General features: G+C 41.3%; 1 protein-coding gene across 2 annotated transcripts in view; it reads right to left on the reverse strand.

Moving 5' to 3' along the window:
- PSTPIP1 (proline-serine-threonine phosphatase interacting protein 1) overlaps positions 1-12,076 on the reverse strand; it is a 95,025-nt gene extending 82,949 nt beyond the window's left edge. The window contains exon 1 of one of the 2 annotated variants that reach the window (XM_059714755.1): positions 11,590-12,076. In XM_059714755.1, the coding sequence (XP_059570738.1) occupies positions 11,590-11,622 (33 nt within the window). In that variant the 5' untranslated portion in view covers positions 11,623-12,076. The remainder of the gene's footprint in view (positions 1-11,589) is intronic. The other variant, XM_006272404.4, reaches the window with a different exon arrangement.
- Positions 12,077-19,016: the final 6,940 nt, after the last annotated feature.

Genomic DNA, 19,016 nt, shown 5'->3' on the forward strand with positions numbered 1-19,016 from the left:
CAGGGAACCAAATGTCCACACTCATCTGAACACAGCCTCACTGTCTCTGTTTCTATCTCTGACCAGAAATTTCATCTTGGGCCTTAGAAATATCTTGTCAATTCCAGACCTTTTCCTGTAAATGTTTCAACAATTTTTCACTACCCAATAAAAACTATTTCGTCAAAAAATTCCCATCCAGTTATTGTAACTACTCAGTCATGTTGGTTCCTTTCCTTGCAGGCTGTACAGAGTTGCATGACTGTATAACTACTATCAATGATGGATCAGCAGGGTGATAGCAGGGCTGTTACACCCCCCCCCCCCCCCTTTGGTTGTGTGTCACATGTGCAGTGAGCTCTCCTGCTGGAGCTCTGCAAGTGCGGTGAGTTCTGATCTCAGCAGCTGATCGGCACAGGCCCTGAATTCATGTAGCTCCAGTACCCAGGAGGTGAGCACTTCTGCCAAAACCCTGACTGCAAGTAGCCTTGATTTTAAGGGGAAAGTTCAAGTGGGTGATTTTAATTACACTATTGTTATGTGCAGGTGTTAGCTAACATATGACCTCTCCTAAAATTGTGAGTGAAGAATGAAGTATAGCGTTATCCTTCAAATATTTAAAATGTAACCTTGGGCATTTTTTAGTTTAGTGCTAGACATTCTCAGGATTGCTAGCCTTCCCAATAACACATTTACAATCCCCTGGAATTTTGGAAGCTTCCCAAAATAAATTAACCAGCATAGAGTATAAAAGCCCCAAATAAATTAGCACAAAATAAAATAAAATACACAAAATAAAACAAATAAAAATAAAAAACAAATAAAAGCACAAAATTAATTAATCAGCATAGAGTGTAAAAGCCTGCCAAAGTTCTGTAAATCTCAGTTTGAAGCAGGGTCCTGGTTTTCTAGCTTCACAATACAGGATTAATCCCTGCCCTCCACACCGGTGGATCAGGCCTAGGGACTGCAGGGATGCTGCCACTAAGACAAAGCAGATGACTCTGGCATCCTTCAGGACAAGCTGCTATTGTTCTTAAGGGTGCTGCACAGAATCATCTGCTCTGTATGCTAGTACCATGTTCTGATTATTGGTCAACCTTAAGTAGAAGCCAGCTGTGATTTTTATTATTCTTTTTGAGGGGAGAAACATTGACTTATTATCAAAAAATACAGTGTATAATTAAAAGTTTGACCTTCTTGTCATCGAATCTGATCAGAATTTAAATGATGGTATTGCCAAAAATGATAGTCAAGTTTGGGAGCAGAGTTGGACCCTAACTTTTATTTGCCTTTTTTTTTTTTTTAAATTAACCATAGTGAGGAGTGTTTAAATTGTGATGTTTCCTTTAAGTTCTGTGAAATGAAAGACACAACTCAAAGCAGAAAGTATGCTTCTATAGAAAAAGGTGGCTTGTGTGGAGTACTGGAGGGTGATAGGAGAAAAGAGTGGACCTTCATGGGTGATAGTACATCCTCCTAGTCTCTCTTCCCTTCTACTTTCACATTCCTTTGATCTTCTATCACCCACCCATTCTTTCATTCCTTCAACCTTTTTCCTACATCTTTCATCCCTTTTAGGGAAAAACTAGGAGTAGACAACATAGACAAACTGGATCATATAATGAGAGAGAACTTAAACCAACCTACATGAAGGTTTGAGATGTTACTTTAAAAATCATATTTGAATTATTCTTGCTTAAAATGGAGAAATAGGAGCTTGTGCCTCTAAGTCCTCTTTTATTCCTTACTCTAAATAGATTCTTTGCTAGTCAGGATTTACTTAGTTCTCTGAGGCTTGTAAGAAATATCTGCTACGTGTTGTTTAAGACAAACATTAAATGGCTCCAAGACTATTCAGCTGCAACAATAGAGGTTTTCAATTCGTCAGATTGCTCAGTGAGAATTTTCAACATATAAAGCAGAACTGGGCCCCATTTATAGTAAGGAAATAATTATTTGAGGAACTAAAATGCTGGTAGGACTTTGGATGCATATTTTCAACTTTTTTTTTCTTATCCTTAACTACCAAAGCACCAGTGAAAGATCAGAGTGCTGGGCTGTGACCCTTGGCTCAGTGTACAGGGAATCCTGGGCTAGGGACAGACATTCAAAAAGCCTGAGCCTGAATTGATTCAGTTTTTGCAGGTTAGTCTAACCTGGCTAGGCTGAACTGGTTTGTAACCATACAGACATCCCCCCTGGACTGAAGAAATGCAGGCACATGCCTGCAGTGGCTCAGGCTAGACTTTGGGGGTTTCTAGAGCAGCCCTCTCTTGCCTGCCACAATGCTGAGCTGAGGAATGGTGTGGCCAGGTCGGGGCAGGATGCACTGATTAGGGAGGGGTTCCCCCTCTCCCTGCTCATGATCAGCTCAGCAAGGAGTTGATAACAGAGCATTTATCAGCATCATTATCAGCATTTAGCACCCCATCAGAAAACAAAAGCCACTCTCATAGTTCAAGCTCTTCTTAGACAACTTTTTCCAAGGAAGGAAGATGTTACCAGCTGACCTGTTGATTCACTCCAAATGGCCCTAAGCAGACACTGTCCTATCTGCCTTTGTCCTGTCTGCCTTACACAGACACCTCCCAGCATTAGCTGCATACCACATGCTGGCAACAGTCTGTGCTGTGGGACAGAGTGGAGAGGGGAATCCCTGCTTAAACATTGAGCTGGGGCGGGGGGGAAGCCAGGCAGACATTGTTGTGCCTGCCATCTCTGCCGAAGCTCCAGCCAGGGAGCAGAGGGGAAGGGCTCAGCCCAGCTCTCAGGAGCAGAGCCTTGCCCAGGGCTGCAAAGCATCTGGGATGCTGGGGGACTCTGATTTAAGTTTAACCAGGAAGGGGTCTGGGACAGACATTGCATAAACTGGTTTGACCCAAATCAATTAAGTTTGATACTACATTCAACCAGGTTTATCTCAGACTGGTTTCAGCCATTTTGATACTGGTTTATGTGCACTGAATGTCTGTTCTGTTACAAGTTTAAACCAGTTTCTGATCACTTAAACTAGTTTATGTATAATGTCTGTCCCTAGCCCTGAAGTCTGTACTGAGCAGTGTAGTCAACTTTATCTTTCAGTGAACTGTAGCTACTGGGCAATGTTTTACTATAAAAGCTAGATTAAGTGCATGCATGAAGGCAGGGTATTATGGCACCTTATAGACTAACTTGTTCAGAGAAGCATGAGCTTTTTGTAGACTACAGCCTGCTTCAAAACCTCATGCCTCTCTGAACAAGCTTCTTTAAGGTGCAACACTGCTCTACCTTTTGCCTGACTCGAGACTAACAGGCCAACTACCACTATCTATGCATGCTTGAAACAAGTGTTTCACTTACCACCTGATAGGATTCACTTTGCAGCACCATGGCAAGTGAAAAGAATCAAGGGTCTTCGAGCTCAAGAGGGTGGGAGAAACCAACAACCTGTCACTTTCTAAGCAGCCTAATGTGCCTGGTGTACAAATGTCCAGTAAGTATAGCCAAATTGGAACTCAGAGGGTGTGTCTATGTGTGCATTTCCACTAGGTTAAATTTACTGTGCAGTAAGTGGAAATAGGCCAGCTTCTACACATGCAGGCATTAAAGTACATTAACACTGTGTGTGGACTGACTTAGGACTAAAGTTAGTCCCAAGTCAGTCCACACACAGGTTATTGTGTAGTAAGGTGTCTACATATGTGTTACTGCATAGTAACTAATTGGGTGTAAATTTGATACCTGCATAATGCAGGTATCAAATTTATGCTCAAGTCAGCATAAATTGTCATATTTACTGCACAGTACAGGCATGCATATGTAGACACCCATACTGCACAGCAATTTTGGTTACTGTGCAGTAAATGCACATGTGTAGATGTACCCAGACTGCTCTTCGACATCTTCAGAACAGCACAAGGGAATATAAACCCAAGATTATGCAATTATAGGACATTCTTTTATTATGTTTCTTTTAGTCATTTAAACTTTGAAGAAGCAGGAGTAGGACTTTGGTACCATGGTGCTATCCTGTCAATGTGAGACATGAAGCAGGGAAAGGAAGGTTTATGACGCTTTCCATACTGGGGAGAAAACTCAGACAGTTAGATCTTTGAAATATAATTGACTTCCTATGAATCAAGTGAGAATTCTCTGTTCGGGATTAAGTGAAAAATTATGCCAGGCAAATAACAAATGAAATGTGTATGTTAGAAAACAATTAAGAAAATGTGGATAAGAGTAAAGAAAAGAATGTGGTTATCTTTGCTCAGTATACTAAGTAGAATTTGATCAGAGTTGACGTTTTGGGTCTCAGGATGGATTCTAGAAGATATAACATCTAGAAAGTCTGCATCATGAGCACAGGAATGGTTATGGATTAGACAGTCTAGATTAGGTCTCTGGCTGCTGTTCTGAACCTCAGTGTTTCTCAAGGTAAAGCATACTTGTCTCGTGGCAAACCACTGATTTTTATTTCTAGTTTTGAAGTAAGTCTGTTTTAACAGCAACATGCATCTTTCCACAGTAGTGCAAACAGCAGACAGCAAATGATGTTAAAAATTCATCTTCCAGTCTTAAATTTCCACATTAGATTTACAGTCTTATGCATTTACTTCCAATGCTGCTTGAATTGTCGAAATTGGATGATGGCTCTGAAAGTAGCCAAAATCAGGAGCAATATAATTTCAGACTGTATACTAATCAGTACCTGCAGTTCTTATACCGGTACAAGATAATGTAGAAGTTATAATATCCACAGCTGTATATCCAAGGAACCACTTGCTTGGGCCTAATAATAGTTGAAGTTGACAGTCTTTTATTGCTGCATCAGGTTACCACAGCACTTCTCAAAATAATGTGACTACTATTTTCAAGTTTGAGACTAATAAACTAATTTACCAAAAAGATTCCATGAACTATAGACCTTGTATCACAGCATTTTAGCATCTTTTGTTGGTAACCTAGAACATACAGCTTAGTCATTCAGTACAGCTACAGATAGAGGTACACACTCAGAATAGTTAAGTGTGTCAGTTTTATGTTCTGGAAGTGCAGACAATGCATCCAAGCAATTTCCTGCTTTGAAAGTTTTTTCTTTTTACAGAGCCTGGGTACTCAGAGGAAAGGCTTTCACTGTGAACTCAATGTTTCCCTTTCAGCGTGTTCAAAATGTAGTTTTTCAAGACTGATGGACAGCCAGCACTTTTCATTTATTTATTGCTCGGTGTGGGTTTCATTGTTTTTGGGGAAGGGTTGTCTTTTGTCACTCCCTTTTGAAAGATCTGACCTCCTAAATTGCTTTGTGGACTAGTTATCCAGCCCACAGGGATCTCTTAGTTTGACATAATATTTCTGCATTGAAAAGCTGTTTCGTTTTCTCTTCCCATATCAACCTGCAAAAGCTATATTGAGTTGCTACAAGGTATGTTTAAATATTATAATTACAGGGACATAGAAAAACAATACACTTGTTCTCCAGATAGGCAAACTGAAGCCTAGGGAGTTAATGACTTATCTCCAAGATCACAGAAAGAATCAACAGCAAAATAAGGAATGAAATCAGAGTCATGATTCCCAAATGCATGCTTCAAATACTGGCCTACTCTACACATTGGAACATTAGACCAAACTATTCTGAGTTGCTCCCTGCATACTTTGTCACAGTAATTACCCCCTCAGCACCAAGAGATGGTATTTTTTCCAACACTACACACAAAGGCATTAGTTCTTTTTAGCAGCAGATGGAACAAGCCTACAGGAGCCAACACATTTTATTTCTTGTATGTGAAGATAGTTTATTGAAAATGTATTGCTAACATCCTCGATTCAGATTAAATACCTAAAGGATCTCTTATGGGACTTCTGCATAACCATTCTTTTTTATTCTTCTGTACAGAAGGGGCTGTATAGTGGGTCTGTAGCTCCTCTCTCATTCCTTTGCAGCCAAATCAAACTCTGCAAACTATGGCTATGCCTTCACCAAAAAATGGAAATAATTAATGAAATGTAAAATTCTAATAGTGACAGAACAAAGGTAATTTGGATGTAGCTACGTGAAGGTCAATCCTACAAGCTCCTCATGGAGGAGATTAGCTATCCTGAGATGAACACCACTAATGTCTTATCTCCACTAAGATTTTGCATTTCATTCATTATCCCCAGGTAATAACTTCTTTTATTTTTTTCTTCAAGGAGATGGTTTAGCAGGCACAAAATAAATTAACCAGCATAGAGTGTAAAAGCATGCAGATTCAGTTGACCAGGTATGCATATGAAAGCACTATTTTATTTTATCCAGAAGAACCATGTCACTGTTGATCTATGTGCTAAAGTGAAGGTGTAAAGAACTATTATATGGTATCTCTCTGCTACTTTACATCTTGTGACACTGAAGCACAGCAGAAAGAAAATAAGTTGGCCTGCTGGATGGTGTTGTCCGCCCTCCTAAACCTCCCCCCAGAAACTATTTTTCTTTTCAGTCTCAAGTACCACAGGCAGGTCATCACTAGTTGCTTGAACCTTACTAAGGATAGCGTTAAATAAAGTTAAAGGTCCTTAATGATATTTCATGAAAGATTTAATTAATTAGCAGAGCTCATTCCTCTTTATGGACCAAGAAATGAAGTACAGGGATAAACAGACTTAGGGATGCTGTACTTCACCATTTTAGATGTTTTTCTAGATGGTGTGCTTGGAGGATGGAAGGTAGAATTAGTGCCTTAGTTTGCTTCAATATTCATAGGCATACTAGGTGCTTCAAAATATGGAAAAGGTTCATCACAGCTTAGTAGAGCTTCCTTATGTCTTGGACAGAAAAATTTGCTGAGGACTGCAACATTACTGTTATCTCAACAGCTATTCAGAGTCTCTTTCTCATGACCCAAATCCAGTACTGAAAATCAAGTGAAAGCATTCAAATACTTCCAAGAGATGTTTCCTATAGTTCCAATTAGAGACCAGCATTCTCATATCAGCTTTCTCTTGCTACAGAAAAGGAAATTACGAGTAATACAATTGTTTGAGAGCATTACAGGACATGGGGACAAGTAGTCCATCCTTACAGCAAATACAGCCTTTGCTCTGACCAGCAAATTCTGTTTTTAACACAGGTTCCCCCTTCATTCTAAGTTTCTCCTCATGTCTATCTCAGTTATGAAAATGATAACACAGTAGGATGTAGACTGGTCATGTGCACCATGTCTGGGGCCTTAATCCGCCCTGATTTACAACCTCTGTAATCTCAATGCATGGCATTTTAGGTAAATCAGGAAATAATTTGATCCTTTTATCTTATACATTGTGGCAAGGGTGTTTGTTTATTTGTTGTTATGTATGAAATAAAAATTGTACCTGTTACCCTAAACATACCTGACCAAATTTTAAAAAGGCAATTGTGTTGAAAATTAGTAGTTAGCTCTCCAGAAAGGCCAAATGCCAATGCTGAAACCATCCTCCAATAATGATTTTTTTCCCTGGTAAAGCTCCGTTCTATCACTGAAATGTAGAATTGGAAGGAATCTCAGGAGCCCATCTAGTCCATCACCCTCACTGAGGTTGAAAAGGATATCTAGACAACCCCTGACAGGTATTTGTCTAATCTTTCAGGCCTCATTTTCCCTAACAGAGGGCACATCTACACAAGATGCTTCGAGTGTAAGTAGACTAATTCTGCTGAGCGTTAACATGGTAGTGCTACTCCTAATGTGCAGTAGCATCGATTATGGCTCATTAAGTTAGTACCTGTCATTATAGGTACTAAACTTAATGTGCCATAATTATGGTGCATTAATGAATGTGTAGACATGCCCAGACCTGATAAAGAGAAAGGCTTTTTAGAACGATGTATTTGCATGCTTCCTATCCTTAAGTACAGTCTCTTCCAGCTCTTTATTAGTGTTGTAGGGTAATGTTTTGAGTGCCTAAAGTAAAAGGGACTTCCTATATCCTATATTAGAAAACTATATTTTCTCTGAATTGGTCACACTTTCTCAAATGGGTTTTATTAGAGGTGGAAAAATTATCACTCTCCTTATAGGTGTGTGTTGCCTAGACCATGTGCTGATTAGAAATGGAAACTTCTGAAAATAACTATGGTGCATACTTAGAGACGTGTTGCCTGTGGAAGGGTTAAGAGTCACCACAAAGCCAAAGTAATGTTTCAGAGGTTCATTTATAGAGGTATTGTTTTCAGTGAACCTTGCACAGTGTGCGTTTATAATAACAGTAAGAGGGAGAGAGAAAAAGCTGCTTTGTCTGTAGCTGCCTGCCTGTCTTAAGAGCATTCATGGCCCCCTTTATTGTAGTGTCTGAGCACAATCAGACTCCTTAATGTATTTTTTCCTCAACATCGCTGGGACATGGGATGGTGCTATTGTATAGGGAAGAAATGGAGAAGAAAAGAGGTTGTATAACTCATCATCCAAGGTCATAGGAAGGCTGAAACAGAGCAGGGACTTGAACTGTGGTATCCCAGGATCCAGGCAATTGCCTTAACAAGGCCTTCCTCCCATTTGCTAATACATTTCACTCTGAATCATTGGAAGATGCAAGTGCTGTGCTCAGTCTAAGGCTGGGTAGGGGAGCATTTCCTGGTACAGAGAATAATTTTATAACATGCCTAAGTCACTTAGGAGCTTATCTTCTATTTTCAATTATAACTTTAAAGGTTACTGAACTGGATGGAAACAGAAATGTTTCCATTTACTTGACAGAGCTCTGGATCATGCCCAAGTACCTAAGTCACTTTTGAAAATGGGACTTCAGGTACTTTCAGAAAATGTTACATGTTCCATCTTCCTAGATGGTTAAGGAAAAGCATTGAATACTACCAACAAAACCCCTCCCCAGCTCTTGGCCAGATTGTACATGGCAGAGCAGCAAGGGTAGGGTTGAGCTGCAGGTCAAAGCAAACAGAAACAGGAACTGTTCCTGCTCTGTTGAAAGCAGGAATGGCAAATCCATCTCAGATTTTAATGGAAAAGCATTAGTTCCAAAAGTTGTTTTTTTTTTCTCCAAGTTGTGAGAAAATAATCTTACTGGAAAGGCAATCTTGCGTTTATCTCAGTAAACCTCTTATTGTTCCTATTTTTGCCCATTAATATAACCTGAAATAAACTCACTGAATTCACTCATGAATACTGAAATGAAGCTCACCTGCCATCACACACATGCTACAAATAACGTGAATAGCTATCTTCCATCTAGTGCATGCTGTTAGAAAAAATGAGGTAATGGTGTTTACATTTGTATTAATATACTAATATGGTGGATTATTTGCCTATGAAGAAATATAGACATGACATAGTCATTCACCTAGGAAGCCATTTTACTTTTTTTGCCTCCTGAAAACTTTCTAGAAAGTTTTACCAGGTTATGGGAAACATCAGGTCAAATAGTACATTTTTATGAAGACTTTGTGCAAATTCCCTTCAGCTGTTGGTGAGTATGAGAATTAAAAAAATATGCTGAGTTTTTAAAAATTCTTATTTTACTTTGTTTTACCCCTGTCCAAGTTAGAACAAAAATGGCACAGGGAATAATGTCACAGCTGTTAGCAGGGGTGGGCAAAATGTGGCCCAGGGGCCAGACGGGGCCTGCCAGGCCATTCTATCCAGCCTGCGGGGCCCCTAAAACATTTAGAAAATTAATATTAATCTGCCCTGGGCTGCCTGTCATGCAGCCCTCAATGGCTTGCCGAAACTCAGTAAGCAGCCCTCTGCCCAAAATAATTGCCCACCCCTGGGTCAGGACAATATATACACAAAAGATTGAATCACTCATTGAAACAGATGCAACAAATATATGTTTGCCTTATGAATGGGTGCAGCAGCAACTTATGGGTGTGAAAATAATTGCTGACCTTGTGATTTTAGGGAGAGGTTGTACTTTATTGCTACATTATGCAATATCCTGTAAATTTTCAGTATTAGTTTTAAGATGATAAAGCCACCATAGTACAACCACATGGATATCTTTTATCTAACTCAAGCCCCTTGCAACAAACTGTTTCCTGCTGAATGATAACAAAAGGAAAGTGTGTTCACTCTAAGGAATCACAAACCTCAAAGCCTGCTTAGGATTATTTGTATGCTAACTTTAATGAATACCAACAATGAGTTTCCTTGTTATATTGAGATGAGAAAAACACAATAAAACACTGGTGTGGGCCAGGCCATCATTTGGCATAAATCAGTTTAGCTGCACCAAAGTCTGTAGAGCTATCCTGATTTTTTCCAAGTGAAGCTCAGCCCCTTAGAAAATGAATACAAAAGAAAAGGCATTAATGTAAAATGAAAGGTTGCCCAATTTAAAACACAGTCAGGAAATCCAAAGGCTCCCTCCAGCAGCACTGTACATTTCCTGTATATTCTGCTTATATATTCACTGAACTAAACATAAAAGCAGGACTAGAAAATGTCTCCTTGGTGCATCCCAGCTGCATTAACATTATAATAGGAACTTTAATTTTTGCAGCATCTGGTTCTTTCTCTTTTAGCAGTTCAAGCCTCATCCTGGGGAAGAACCTTCTGGAAGGGGCTCAGAGGGAATTTCACTCGCTAAAAGCAGAGCAGGATTTGGTTCCATGCCCTGAGAAGGTGCCACAGGTGTTAGACATCAGCCCGTCTGGGGTATGGATCTCCTTGCATTCACCGCGGAGCAAGGTCATCTGTGCAAAGGGTCTGTGCTCCAACAACAGCTCCAAAGCCTACTGCATGCCCCCTCTACTGCTCCTTGGCATCACTGCTCCAATGGAAGTCATCTGCTAAGAAAGTTGGCTCACATTTCTCTTATCTCCCCACTCAGTGCCATCCTTGGTCCATCCCTTCCGCTTCATCAAAAGGGAGTTGCTACACAGAAAGGAATACAGCACTGAGGCTGCACTGAATTTAATGGCCTCTCTCCTCAGGTCTGGTGAGGGGATGATAGAAGTTTTGCTTCCTCCCACAGACACATCCCAAGATTTATGCAGGTGAAACCCTGCTATGTGCAATACACGGGAATATTGTGATGGTTCACATATTAGAAGGCAACTAGAAAGACTCAAAATATATCTTCCCAAAAGAAATATTACTGGGTTTTTATTTGGAGAGCTGACTACAAATTTTTAAACCAGAACTATTTTTGGTTTAGAGAAATATGGGACTTATAGTACCTCATGGATGCCTTTTTTACATATAACCGCATTATACGCACACGGGCAATAGGTGAGACGTAATGGTGTCTGTGCGCCTGGTTGGTTCTGCTAAGGCTGCTAAAATTCTGAAAGCAAGTAGAAGAGGATTCATAACACAATTAGTAACGGTTCACCTGCTTGCAGTTACCCTGCCTGAAAACCTGAGGAAACTCCCAAAAAACAAGTGATCTTGACACTACACGACAAACTAGTCCTTTTTTCTTTCAAAACGGTTGGATTCCACAGCTTAGAAATAAAGAATGTCAGTTGCAGTTCAGTCAGAATTGGACACATTTTCTAAGATCAAATGATTATCGTAGCAAACAGTCTAACTTTGGACGGGTATAAGCTAATTTTGCTGCTAAACTAAGTTTGAAGCATGAAGCAGTAGTAAATTAATCCAAAACAAAACTTAGATGTAGAAATAAGGTTTAGAACAGGAAATGTACACTTACCCAAAATGCATCTTTAAACTGCAGCTGTGTCATTATTACTGAATTATGGAGGGGGGAAAATTCCTTCAACTGGTTTGTTCTGAGAACAGATTAGCAGCAGCACTCAGCTTTGCAGTCCTTACCATGCACCGGCTACAGCAGAAAGTTAAATACTTCCACACTCCTGTTTGCTCTAAATTCAAGTTGGTGAAAAACAGCATTGGGCAGTTTGAGGAAGCTCTGTGTCATGATCTGTTACTGTGAACAGAGAGGGAAAAAAAATCCTCACTCACAAGAAAAAAAAAAAAAAAAAAAAAAAAAAAAGAGAAACACCCTAGCCCCAGACCTGTTTCTCTTCTGGTAAACAGTTAATATTGAAATGAGGAAGCAGAGAAATGTCAAGCGATGTCAGCCTGCTTCTTGTCATGTGTGCATGTAAGCTACTGGCAAAAAGAAAAAAGAAAAAGAAATTGGTGAGAGTATCTGATCACCTACAGGAGGAGAGTTTGCAATAACAAAATTAATTAAACCAGCACAATAGAAAGAGATAAAGAAGAAATCAGATTCAAACAGCCGCACACTATAGCAGTATTGCAAAAAATGTATGCATGACATTTCTTTAGAATCTTTTGATCTTGGCAAAAGTCCATATGCATACACAGGAAGTGTAGTTACATAGTTATATTTTGCAACTGCAAGTTGCTTTCAATCCTCCAGCAGAACTAAGGAAATCATAAGGTTTCTTTTTTATATACATTTTTCTCTGATTTGCAAACTACCTTCTTCATACAAATGTTTGTAAATATGCATGTGTGTAAGTGTGTTTACTAAAAGAAACATGCTAGCATCTGAATGGTAATCCAGAGCTTTTCTGCCATTACTACATAAGAAATTTAAAAATGTGATAATTGAGTAAAATGAGAGCTAGCAAAAAACAAACTGTTCATGTGTGCTATGTCATCTGTAAATAAAAGGCTAAGGAAGTGACTGTTATATGCACAATGAAGCTGGATAAATGAGCTTTAGAAATTAATTCCAAACTATGTAGAAATCTAGAAGGGAGGGAGAAATTAGGGTTAAAAACTTACTAGCACAGAGATCTGAAGTTAAACATTCTGAAGCACAGACATTTAATTTGGCAGCATGCAACACCACACCCACTGAAGCACTGAAGTGCACATTATTTAAAACAAGTAGCTAGATAGGTTAATAGATTTATAGGTATGTTAATAGTGATAAATATGATCACTGTGCTTTCTTGAAAAAGCAGTCTATCTGTGTTTTTCCAAATTCACATTGTGTAATACTCAGTGCAATTTTTGTTAATCTCTTTCAAACTTTTGAGAGCTTTTGTATTTTAAAATTCTGACTGGAATTTGAAAAGGGAAACTTTTCAAGAGAAAAAATATCCCATACAAGAAAGCTCCCTTCATCAAACCACTTATTCCAAACTGGTCCTCTATGTGCTCAATTCAATTGCTGTTCTGCTAGAAAAAAATTAAGCCTGGCATATAGAAACAGCAATAGCACTTGTATCTATCTTTCAAGGATTCCAAAGTACTCACTGAAGAATCGAGAGCAATACCTGTAAAGATCCAGCAGATCATTTGGCCAACTGGGGTAGATCACGTTAAAAATGGCCATTGGGTCTAACTCAGTTCACCCACAATTTGCATCTTACTCTTAGATGCCTAGTTAGGTGGATCCAAGTGCGAACTGTACAGAAGTTCCAGGACGGTTAGTTTGGTCAAGAAATGGCTGACCCAATCTAATTTAACTGTATCTCAGAGGCGTACTAAGTTGGATCGGGTGCAGCTAAACTGATCTAACTGAACTCTATACATTCCCAGTGCAGCCCTGAGACATTTAGCCCCCTAAGCCTCTCCCCCTCCCCTGAGATGGACAGAACTCCTCTGCTAACCAGCCAGCCCTCGCCCTCCCCCCTTAATCCTGCAAGCCACTCCTGGTCCCAGTTTTACCAGAGTTCACCAGTGCAGGGAGCTGATGAAAGTAAGTCTGGGGGAGGGGGCCTGGGAGGGAGTAGGATCGGGGGGTTGGTTCACCAGTGGGAGTTTGTTCATCTGGGGAGTTGGAGGGCTAAAAATAGCCCCTGATCCAGGGGGGAGAGAGCCCCCCTGAGTCTGCTAACTCACTCCCCATGGAGCTGTCAACCGCCTCCTCATCCCCCCACAAAGCTGCCAGCCATCCCAGTCTGCCTGCCTCTCCTCTCACCCTGACTTACTTCAGTCACACTCCCGGGACCAGTGAATGCCAGTAAAACTGACCCCAGGAGTGGTTTGTGATATCAGGGGTGATTTGGCAGCACTGTGCGGAGGGGGGTCCAGGGAGGCTTGTGGGGATCAGAGAGCCTCTCTGATCTTGCTAACCCCCTTCCCCCAGATCCTCCCAAGCTCTCCCATGGACCCCACTAGCCTCCTGATCCCCCTCAACCTCCCCAAACCCAGTAGCCGCCCAATCCCACCAAAACCTCCTGGACCCCACCAAACACCTGCATACCCCATTAGCCCCTCCAAACCCCTCTACTGGCTCTCCCGTCCCACCCCGCTACCCCAACTTACCTTAGCCTGGGAGCCATTTCTACCTTGTTTGAACCCCTCAGACTTCCAGCAGTAATGTCTGTATGAAGTCTTAGAGTCTTCTCAGGTCACTGAGGCATCAGCTGGACACAAGGGTTTACTGGCATCTGGCTGTTTGCAGGGCCAGATCCATTATTATCACTAGTCATGGATTATAGTGTCAAAAATGTAACGGCTGTTTTTTAAACAATAAAATTGATACCATCTCTTCACCTCAAAAGAAGGAAACTAGTTACAGATCAAGGGGAATGTGCTGATATTATCAGTGACAGTAACAGTGTGGAGGATTTTTGGATGTACTGTATTGGCATTTCAGAAGAGGGAAGTGAGTGGGGCACCATGAGAGGAGTTGGAGCTATTGACTATGCCAAAAGCTGAGTGAAGGTTTTACCACACAGACAAACTTGCTGTTAAATGCAGCTTGAGGGTGGCTAAAATAATTCTCCACAGTCAGCAGCAGGGAAAAAAGGGGGAGGATATTTAGGAAAGTCAATACGTTTGGTATTGGCATTTTCAAAATAAAACATTAACAATGTCTCATTTTAAAATTGACCAAAATTAAAAAAACAAAGCAAAACAGTGAAAAGAATTAAATAGCCCCCCAAATGCAATGAAATAAAATGAATCAAAGCGTTTTATTTCAGTCAAGCAAAGTGGCTCTGCCAAACCCAAACTGAATGATTTTTCCTGTCTGTTTTTTTTCCAGTTTGACCCTCAAGTCCAAAGAAGACATTTGTAGCTCAGGGTTGTACATTGAGAACTCTGGCTTTGATGTACCTGAGGTATTGATCACATACTTAACTGTAAGCATGTGAGCTGCCCTACTATTTCAATAGTACTGTTCGTGTGCCCAAATCCATTGTGGACTGAAGCTGAGCTAGGAGGAGTCAATAAGGAGAGATGATTAGAAGAGGCAATGGGAGTGTAAAAAGGAGGAGTAGAAGGATACAGAACAGATGGGAAAGAATGAGTTTATGATGATGCTCAATTGCTTAAGCCAGGGGATGCTCAACCACTGGTCCATAGGTCATATCCAGTGCCTGGCACCTTGTCATCTAGCCTGTGGAGCACCCCATGGGTCTGTGAGGAGCCCTATGGGCTGTAGCCCTATATGCTAGATCTGGCACACAGGTGGCTTGGTGCCCAATCCTTGGCATGTGGGGCTGGGCAGAAGTGGTACAGGGTGGTGCATGGCCTGATCCTAGCATGTGGAGCCTGGTGGAGAAGGCATGAGCTCTGGAACCTGGTCCCCACATGAGGCTAAGTAGAGGTAGATCAGGGTGCCAAGAGCTTGATCCCAATATGTGGGGCCAGGATGGGGCAGTGCAGTACCCTAGAGCTCCAGTCCCAGTATATGGAGCCTGATAGCAATGGCATGGGGTCCTGGGGCTGTAATGCTGGTATGCAGGGTTGGGCAGAGGCAGTGCAGGTCCCAGGGCCTCAATCTCTGCATAGAAGGCCAGGCAGGGTGCTGCAGAGTCTTGGGGGCCCAACCCAGCACATAGGGCTGGGTAAGGGCAGTGTGGTCTGGGTTCAAGTTTGCAGGCCTGATCCTAAGCCACAGGATCAAATCTGGCCCATAGACTGGCCCTGACCCATTAATTTGGTCCACGGGGCAAAAGATTGATCACCACTGGCTTAAGCCTCACAACACTCTTGTGAGAAAAGGAAGTTTTATCTCCATTTTACAGCTGAGAAAACTGAGGCTGGCCAGCATGGCTAGCTGGCCCAAAGTTACAGAAGCCAGGGATAGACCAGTAGGTTTTGAATCAGGGTTACTGGGGTTGATTCCTGGCTCTGACTATTCAGATATGTATAGCTGTATTATATCACAGCTGTGAATATATAGATAATATTTTTCAACCAGCAACATGCCTACAGTGTGAAGGATAGATATTAGGGGTGTGTGAAGCGGGCCCTAATTCAATTTGGATTTGGCCCAAATCAGGGACAGTGTTTTGATTAATTGATTCAGATCACTGTCTCTGATTTGATTCAGCCAAATGGGAATCTGAAGATTCGATGCTGATTTGGAGAATCAGCGATTTGGACACAGACACAGCTTTAAAAGACTTTTCTACATACCTCGAGGTACCAGCATGGCTCGTGAATGCTGCAATGCTGGGGTGCATGGAACATCCCAGAGGAGTGCGTGGGGGGGGCCCTCCATGTGCTCGGCAGTGAATCTGGAAGCGGACCGGAAGTACTTCTGGTCCACTTTCCAGTCAGCTGAGGAGTGCACACCCCTCTGGCTCAGCGATCGGCCCCGGGGGAGCCTGTGTGCCTCCCCCCCAACCCAGGAGGCACCAGTCGCTGAGCCAGGGGGGCATGGGCGAGCCCTCCAGTGCACTCCCAGTGGACCTGGAAGTGGACTGGAAGTGCTTCTGGTCCGCTTCTGGGTCTGCTGCTGAGCAAGCTGGGGAGCCCCCATGATTCTGTGGGACACTCCATGCACCTCAGTATCACAGCAGTCACAAGCTGCCTTGTACCTTGAGGTATGTAGAAAAAAACATTTAAAGCTGTGTCTATGTCCGAATCACCGAATCTTTCCAAATCTCTCTGAATCGATTTGGAAGGTTCCAATTCAGTTCGGAGAGATTAAAGGGTCATCTGATTCAAATTAGATTCAGAGATTTGGCCACTGAATCAGGCCGAATCTCTGCCGAATCGAATCAGGAACTGAAACTTCACACAGCCCTAACAGATATTGTGGTCTCAAACACAGTTCCTCAGTAACTAAAGATTAGGCCCTGTCCAGTGCTGAATGTTCTGATTCTGACTGACAGGGGGCTGATCCACATGCTTGCAATGCAGTACATGCTCATGTGCTCTGGAGGACTGGAACCCGAGCGCTTATTATCTTGTACTCATCTCTTGGATGCAACATACATGAATATGAATACATTGCAAATATACTACCTCAGTAGGCAGATGACTGGAACTGCTAAACAAAGCTCTGTGAGCTCTGTTTTGCAAGAGACAGGTGTGGTTATTTACCACATCACCAACAATTTAATTTGAGAAAGCTGTTAAATATAGAATCTTCAGCTTTTTAAGAATAGTTAGATTGAGGTTTCTGTGTAATGAGGAGAATTATCGCTGTCAGGATGTGTTTAAAAACTGCCAATGAGAGGTAGAATACATGAAGCAGCATAAATACATAATTATACATGCTTCTGATCTGGCTAGTGCCAGCAGTGGTTTGTAACAGCTTGGAATCTGACTTTCCACCTTGGAGAGCAGGTTTTGAAGCTTAGAAGGAAATTAGTTCAAGAAATGTGCTGCTGCAGATGCAGTCAGGCTGGTTAGTAGGTTTCTTACCCTACATGGGTGCAGGGTGCAGAGCTGGCCATCCATGCCCACATTTAACAACCTTAAAATATGAGTAGGAGCAGAAAGCATTTTGTAGTTGTCATTTTCTTTAAGGAGAGATGGGAAGTAGTAGGGAGAGGAAGAAGACGCTACAGAGAACAGAGTATCTTTAGCAAGAATAAGCCTACAAGAATGGATCATTCACAGAGACATTTTGTACTTCATCAACAAAGACATATTTTTCACTGAAAACTCTTTTGTCATGTATTCTTTGACCGCAGTATACATTTTAGTACAGTGAGCATATGCATATGCAACCACAGCTAGGCAGGTGTAGCAGTCCTTCTATTTTTGTCAAATTCGCATTCACTTTGCACAATTGCTTTTATTTAGTTTTTAATTGGTACTGTCATGCCTCAGTGCTTTGGCCCTTGGATATTAATGATAGCAATGGGTGTTTGGAATTGCAGGAAGAAAAATAAATTAAATATGCCCGTTGCATGCCGGCTTTTGTGTTACTTGACATTCTAAGGCTTGTGGGGGATTTCTGACCTGTTCGATAGAATACAATTATTCTAGTGCCATTTGAGGGACAAATTGTTACAAATGCATCATACAATTAAGCATGGAAGACTTCATCACAAGTATACCTGCCTGGGGTATCACTGGTGGTGGCTGGAGGTGGGCCTTATTTGCTGATGACATCTGAAACAGTCTCAGACTGGCAGAAAATCATTCTCTTTACCATAACTCACAAATAAATCTTAGCCACTATTTTCAGCTTGTCTAAATGAGTCCTTGGAGCAACAAGCCAGAAGTGTTAGCTGAAATAGATTTTCATATCATTGCAAGCAAGTACTGTAGGTGTGAAGAGGAAGTATTTTATATCATTGAAGAATAAATATGGTAAAATTCACAATGTATGCTGGGTAATAGTCTAGGGTTCCAAATGTAATAATGAGTGGGTTTTTTTACTAATATAACTTATGTAGCAAATACATCCTGAAATGCTTAATCACAGAAACTTTAAAAACCAAAATGTTAACTTGAAATGCAATAACTGTATTATTATAGCTTGAGCCATTAGGAGTCATTAATGCTAATTATTGGCTCATTAAGGATCACTGGTGTATAAACAACCCAAGTAGAATATTGTGTGGTATAACCATTCTCCTTTGCCTGGTGGGTGAAGATCTGAGGTTCCTGTGTATGGAAAAGCAGCTGTACAGAAAAACCTCCTAGAAAGGGAGATTTAATGGCCAAATTACCTAGACCGTGTAGTCTCATGGGGATCTTTGGATTAGAGTTTACCAGGTAAAAAATTAATAGACTAGTAAGAAATGTAAGATCCAAAAGAGAGACAAAAACACATGGAGATCCTTGCTTCTAGGGAGACTTGCAAGGCTTTTCAATGTCCTATTGGTCCTTTCCTAGAGGGCCATCTATAAAATCAAGAGGAGGATGTTCATGCCCAGGACCAGAATGGTCAAAAGGGCCAGGGGCCCACGGCAAGGGATGCCCAGAGCTTGGAGGTCCTGG

This window comes from Alligator mississippiensis, chromosome 11 (assembly GCF_030867095.1).
Source record: "Alligator mississippiensis isolate rAllMis1 chromosome 11, rAllMis1, whole genome shotgun sequence".
NCBI classification, from domain to species: Eukaryota; Metazoa; Chordata; order Crocodylia; family Alligatoridae; genus Alligator; species Alligator mississippiensis.